General features: G+C 42.4%; 1 protein-coding gene across 1 annotated transcript; it reads left to right on the top strand.

Annotated features, from left to right (window-relative positions):
- The first annotated feature begins 6371 nt into the window (after positions 1–6371).
- LOC124649474 lies at positions 6372–7011 on the top strand. The gene has a single exon (XM_047189099.1). It carries the CDS (start codon positions 6452–6454, stop codon positions 6812–6814), a length of 363 nt encoding a protein of 120 aa, XP_047045055.1. The 5' UTR covers positions 6372–6451; the 3' UTR covers positions 6815–7011.
- The last annotated feature ends 329 nt before the right edge of the window (positions 7012–7340 follow it).

The following is a 7340-nucleotide window of genomic DNA, read 5'->3' as shown; positions in this document are numbered from 1 at the left end:
AAACCCTATTTGGGTTCTATATAAGCAATATAGAGGCGCCCCCGATCTGGTGTGGCAAACAACAAAACCATCGTATCCTATTTCTTTTTCATGGTATCAGAGCCAAGAGGTATCAAGTTCAAGACCCTTCTCATGCAGTTAAAAAAAAAGAAAAAAGAAACAAAATATTATGCGGCCTGCACCGAACCCACGCTAAGGATTAAAATAGCCTAGACGCGAGGGGAGGTGTTGAATATAATTGTCTAGCCCTTCTCCATTAGATCGAACTTTTGATTGAACTGGCTAGAGCATGCAATTCCACATGGTATCAGACCACAAGGTCCTGGATTCAAATCCTAGCCAACACGGTATTTAAAAATAAATATTTGCAGCCTCCCTTAAAAATAAATCCAAGGATACATGTCTAAGGCCCGTTTGAGATCTAAAAAAAAGACCCATCGGCCTAGACGTGAGGGGAGGTGTTGAATATAATTGCCTAGCCCTCCTTCATCAGATCGGTCTTTTGGTTGAACTGGCTAGAGCATGCAATTTCACATCCGTGTGAATTGATCAAGTGGCACGACACCTTTCATTAGTTAGTCTAAAGCAAGTGTTCATTGTGACCTTACTTAATATCAAAAAGCGGAATCAGATTTGTTGAGTGTGAATGAAAGAGAGGAGCTCAAAAAAGCAAATGAAAGCTTAAATAAATTAAGGAGGGAAGAGGAGTCTAAATGGGCTCAAAGAGCGAAGGTTAAACATGTTCAGGAAGGGGGCAATAACACAAAATACTTCCATTTAATAGCGAATGGCAAACATCGCAAAAAGAAAATTTTCTAATTGGAGCAAGAAGAGAGAACTATTGTTGGGAACGATAATTTGAAAGTATGTATTATGAATTCTATAAGAAATTATTTGGGGCACCAGCACATACTACTATCTCCTTAGTAGAGAATGATTTACATGGTATGACGCAAATTTCACAGGCTGAGATTGACATTCTAACAGCTCCTTTTACTGAAGAGGAGGTGTTTGAGGCAATCTCACAAATGGAACTCAATAAAGCTCCTGGTCCGGATGGTTTTCCGGCAGAGTTTTATAAGAAATTTTGGGAAGTAATAAAAGTTGATTTGATGGCGCTATTCTCTCAGTTTAGTAAAGGGGAATTTCCCCTATACAAACTGAATTTTGGCGTCATAACATTACTTCCCAAGAAAGAGGATGCAGTACAGATACAACAGTACAGACCTATTTGCCTACTAAATGTATGTTTTAAATTTTTTACGAAGGTTGGTACAAACCGCATCTCGAGGATTGCCCCAAGAGTGATAAAACCAACACAATCAGCTTTTATGCCGGGGAGGAATATTTTGGAAGGAGTGGTCATTCTACACGAAACAATCCATGAGTTACACACTAAAAAGATGGATGGAGTTTTTTTTAAAATTGATTTTGAAAAGGCTTATGATAAAGTGAAATGGCCCTTTTTGCAACAGACACTAAGGATGAAGGGTTTTGCTCCCGAATGGGGCCAATTAATACAACTGTTTGTTCAAGGAGGAAGTGTAGGTGTTAAGGTTAATGATGATATTGGTCATTATTTCCAGACAAAAAAAGGATTGCGGCAAGGGGACCCTTTGTCTCCAATGCTTTTTAATATTGTAGTGGACATGCTGGCTATCATAATTGAGAGAGAAAAGGAGGATGGCCAAGTAGGAGGACTCATACCCCATCTTGTTGAGGGTGGTCTCTCCATACTACAATATGCCGATGATACAATCCTTTTTTTGGAGCATGACTTACAAATAGCGGTTAATATGAAATTAATATTGTGTCTGTTTAAGGAACTATCAGGACTTAATATTAATTTTCATAAAAGTGTTTTGTTTTTTTGTTTTGGTAAGGCCAAGGAAGAGGAGGATCAGTACAAACATATCTTTGGATGTGATGCTGGTTCATTCCCCTTTAGATACTTGGGTATTCCAATTCATTACAGGAAACTAAGAAATTCTGATTGGTATCCAGTTGAGACCCGATTTGAAAGCAAATTGGGATGCTGGAAAGGGAAATTATTATCCTATGGTGATAGGTTAGTCCTTATCAATTCAGTGTTATCAAGTTTACCTATGTTCATGTTATCTTTCCTACAAATACCCTTTGGGGTAAGGAAACGTCTGGACTTCTATAGATCTCGTTTCTTTTGGCAATCCGATGAAAATAAAAGAAAATATAGACTTACGAAATGGAATATTGTGTGCCGCCCTAAGGATCAGGGGGGGCTCGGTATTGAAGTCCTGGAGATTAAAAATAAATGTCTTCTAAGTAAATGGCTCTCCAAACTTCTTAATGAAGAAGGGGTATGGCAAGAGCTATTACAAAATAAATATCTACTACATAAGACTTTATCCGAGGTGCAAGCTAAACCTACTGACTCTCCCTATTGGAAGGGATTGATGGAGGTTAAGGGGGAGTTCTTTTCTAGAGGTTCTTTCAGAGTGGGAAACGGTCTGAATACCCGCTTCTGGGAGGATACGTGGTTAGGAAAAACTCCTTTAGCACAACAGTATTCGTCTTTATATAATATTGTACATCATAAGAATGTAACGGTTGCCCACGTTTTAGCTCAAACCCCACTCAATATTACTTTTCGCAGAGTGTTGAGTGGTAATAAGTGGACTTCATGGGTAAATTTATGTCGCAAATTGATGAGGGTAAATTTGAATGAACATAACGATCGTTTTGTTTGGGATTTGACATCCACAGGGTTATTTACGGTTAAGTCTATGTATGAGGATCTTATGAATGACCATACTCCTTTTTTGCGAAAATATGTCTGGAAAGTTAAGGTTCCTCTTAAGATAAAGATATTCATGTAGTTTTTGAGTAACAAAGTCTTATTAACCAAAGATAATTTAACAAAGAGACATTGGAATGGGTGCACGAAATGTGTTTTCTGTGGGGATTAGGAGACTATCCAACATCTCTTTCTGGAATGTCCTTTAGCTAAACTTCTTTGGCGCACAGCTAGTTTCACTTATGATCTTCCACCTCCTTTAAATATTACTAATATGTTTGGTAATTGGTTAAATGGAGTAGATAGACAATCTAAGGCTTTTATCCGTATTGGGGTTTCCGCCTTATGCTGGTTTATATGGAGGGTTAGAAATGATATTATCTTTAACAGGAAAAATACTTTTCACTTTCTACTTGTTATCTATATGGTGGCACATTGGGTTCAGCTTTGGTCTCTCCTATCGCCGGAGGTACAGCGGGATGCTATGGCTACTGGATGCACACGACTCCTGATGGTCGCTCAGGATATCTTGTGCCAGGTTGGTTGGCGACACACTAGGAGGCTTTGTTGATGAGTTCTCCTTTTTTATCACGTTTTCTATGCTTTGGTTGATTTTTGTATCAATCACTGATGGCGTTCCAGATGTAAACAATAACCTTATTTTGAACCTTATTACTAATAAAGAACCGTGTGCATCATCATGATGCAGAAGCCGGGGTTTATCCCCATTTCGAAAGGAAAAAAGTTAGTCTCCAGGTGAAATGGTCAAGTAGAACACCACTCACCTTTGGGATTCATCAAAGATTGGGTCTGCGCCCATAGCCTTGATGTTCAACAATGGCTGGCCCTCACCACTGAGGATTGGTGGTAAAAAATGTTAGACGAATCATGTCCAAACCAAAAAGCCTTGGCTTCGGTCAACTTGTTTGTATCTTGGGAAATATGAAACGAGCGTAATGCAAGGGTGTTGTGCAACAAACATGCCCCTGAAATGATCATCTTTGGCAAGATAAAAAAGAAGCTCGCCTTTGGGTGCTCGTGGGGGCAAAGAAATTGGACAAAATAATATCGAGAGAGTAGTTCTGGATGAACTTTTCTTTTTTACCTTCTTGTCAAACTTCTACTTAATTCATAGAATTGGGCCAAGCTTTTGCCTTTATTTATATGAAAAAAATGTGATGCTTACGGTGTGTGCGTGTTTCATCTCTTGCGAAGCATCCTAGAAAGCTTACACTAGAGGGTTTAGTAGATGTCTACAGTTCTGGAAGGTGTCTGTTATGGGTAGCACTCAACATTCATTGAGAGGCAACTAGTTCGTGCTTAACTAGTTTTGGCACACAAAATCTCCATGCATTCCCACGCGCATCAATCGCCCGCTCCCTTCTGGAAGGCCAAAAACTGCTCAAGACACACAAGACCTGCACGGACGCACCTCCCACCTCTTATCTCTTGCCTAGTATGTAAAGTGTGATTTTCTTCTGAACATCCAGTCTAGAAAGGCTAAGGTAGGGTACTCCTCAATGCACGGAAATTTAATTAGTTGGAGGTAACGGTAACACGGGACCTTATAAATCTGCTATCAAAAACTTTAATTTTTTGCGCTCGATCTCGAATGGTCATCTAGCTAGTAGAGAGTGACACTATAAAGTGGCCATAAAGTAGGAAGTGACAAGGATGGATATTCTTACTAACAGAAAACTTTTCTGTGCTACAATTTTCCAGCTAAGTTCGACAACATATTGTGTTATTATCTTGTTGATGTGATCCCACCCGCGGGCTACGGCCCTTAGGAATGTCCGAAGGCAAATACTACGTATGAAGACAGACCAAAAGCTAGTGGTGTCAATGGCTACCTCCAAAGGACAGATATAAGAAAATCTATACAACGTGCTTAAACAACAGCCGGCCAGTAGCCTCGGTAGGATCGAGTGTTTGTGACCTCACATTAATTAGGTTGTGATGTGACGTGTGCATGTAGTTAATGTACTGGAAACATGATTTTTCTATATTTTCTTCGACGTCGAAAATGGTTCTCTAAATCTAAGCATCATTCGGTTGGAACCCCACTACGATTTCAAGAGAGGTTGATATTTTTTTTAAAAAAAACAACCCTGAACATTATAGCTTACAATAATAAAAATGTTAATTAATTTTTTGTGTATTAATTACGTAGAGCAATACATATGCCAAATCGGCAAATGATATAAAGAAAAGGAAAACAGAGATTGAAAAAATGCATAAATATGGAACCATCGATCAAAGTAGTTAACAAAAAGTGAGTATGGTAGCGCATCATCTCCTCGAGATTAGGGCTCTAATTATTTAGAGTTTGACATTCTAAATGCTCAGATTTGCGCGGAAGCCTGCTGCTTTGTATCCATTGTTCATATCCCAACTCATACGTGCGGTGTTTGCGTAGGGTATGGATAAGAGAGAAAAATACTCGTAATGTTTGAATTTTTTACCCATGGATTTATCCATACCCGTACGTCATCATGGCCAGCCTTCGGACCAGCTGGAGTATGACAAGTGAGGAGCCCAACCTGCTCATGGACAAAGAATGCATGGATAGCTCGCAATAGCAGCTCATGCGCGGGCGTGAACTGATGATAACACATTCTTACAGTTGCTTGCGGCTATGTCGACGTGCCCTTGCTGAAGGTAGTGGATCGAAGATCGGCTTTAAGTATGAAAATTCCTGGATCGACCTATGGTTACTTGCCACCCTCAGCTCATGTGCGGAGTTTCCTTCTTTAAGGCTTGGCCTAAGAACGGTGTATTTTTTTTGTTTGTCAATGTCTTTCCATAGGGTTAGTATGGAGTTACTGTCGCCGTGGCCGTGTTGATTCAATCTTGATGCTTCCTTCTTTCGGTTTATCCACATTGGGTTACCCATATTTATTGGGCAATGCTCATTTTTTGGGTATAGGTAATATGATATTAAGGGTGTGACTAATTCATAGTTGACTGAGAGCTAATTTAATTTTCGGTCAATCATATCACCTTCTTATTTGAAAACTATACTTGCAACTCAGTTACAACTCGATTTGCAACTGAAAAAATCTTATTTCAACTCGATCGCAAGCCACTTAAAAATGCAAAATTTCCGTTGCAACTAACTTTAAACTGAAAAAATATCGGTTGCAACCTAACTTACAACTATAAATACACGAATCATGATGCAAATTTGATGATGAACTGAGACTAGCAAAACCGTATATTAAATGGCTATGACTGAATATATGGATTTGGTTAAACCCAAACCCTCCCAACGGCAGGCTTATTTGCACGTATGTGGGGAGCATCGGTGAACCCTAGGCCGCTCGTGAAAATCACGTGCGCCTCCCAAATTTACTACTCATTCGTCGTTAGCTGCGTGTCCGAGTCCCGATCAGAAAATTTCTTTGGGACGACGGTGTCCAAGAGCGTCGCCCTCGTGGCAATGAAGGAACCTCACCCACACGGCCAGTCCACGCGGTCACACGTCACGCGAGCGTCCCTCCCACGCGGCGTCCCAATCCACCACCACTCCTCTTCCTCTGCTCCGTTATAAATTGGCGACCACGTCCAGCTCCATTCCACAGATTCCATCTCAGCTCAGCAACTCTCAAGCTTCGTAGTATCGTCTCTCACCAAGCCGGAAGCAGCACAGGAGATTCTTACGATCGAAGCAAAACAATGGCGATGGCACCGTCAGCATGCCTTGTCTCCTTCGCCGCGCGCCCGGCGGTGGGAACAACGACGTTCCGGCCGCGCGCCTCCGCCTCCACCTCAGCGGGCGCCAAGCGTGTCCGCGCGGGAGCACCCAAGGGAGGCAAGTGGTGGGCGCCGCTGGTGGGTTGGTCCGGGCGTGCGGACTACATCGAGGCCGCGACGCCGGCCATGGTGGCGGACGAGGAAGATAACGCGGGGAGGTCGTTCGTGGGCGGGCTGACGGAGGAGAAGGCGCGGCAGCTCCGGGCGCGGATGGCGGAGATGGAGAGCTTCCACGACGCCATGTACCACTCGGCAATCGCCTCCCGCCTCGCACGCACCGCCTAGGCCGCCGACCGCCACAGAACCTACCAGCCAGCTCGCCGGCACCGCCGGACAATCTGATGCGCCCGTGCGTGCCAGTGTACAACTGTACATAACTGCTTCTTCCTACTTGTACAGAAGCAACCAGCCCTCTCGCCGACACCACCAGACAAGCTGCTGTGCCCGTGCGCGTGTGATGTAAATACTAGCAATTTTCTTTTGATTTGGGGATCGCCCATCGTTGCTGTAGAGCAGGGGTGAGCGAGATGAAAAGAGGGGAGGGGTCTGATTTTAGGGATCCATCTCTTCGTGTCTACCCCGAAACCCTCCGATTTGCATTTAGCTTATTTCCGCTTGATGAGGAAAATTAGAACATTTGGGATGTGGATTTTCGTGTGTCAACGTCTCCATGATTACCATCTAACTAAGAGCATCTCCACGGTCAGCCATAAGAGCATCTCTACCCAAACTTGTAAAACTTAAGAGATCTCAAAACTTAACTCCCTATTCGGCCTCTTATCTTAGATTCCTGTAAACCACCATCAACACC

This window comes from Lolium rigidum, chromosome 4 (assembly GCF_022539505.1).
Source record: "Lolium rigidum isolate FL_2022 chromosome 4, APGP_CSIRO_Lrig_0.1, whole genome shotgun sequence".
Classification (NCBI taxonomy): Eukaryota; Viridiplantae; Streptophyta; class Magnoliopsida; order Poales; family Poaceae; genus Lolium; species Lolium rigidum.
Note: the sequence above shows the minus strand (reverse complement) of the source record. Positions and strands in the feature narration are given on the sequence as shown.

Coding starts and splice junctions, on each gene's coding strand:
- LOC124649474 (XM_047189099.1), top strand. CDS start 6,452: ATGGCGATGGCACCGTCAGCATGCCTTGTCTCCTTCGCCGCGCGCCCG.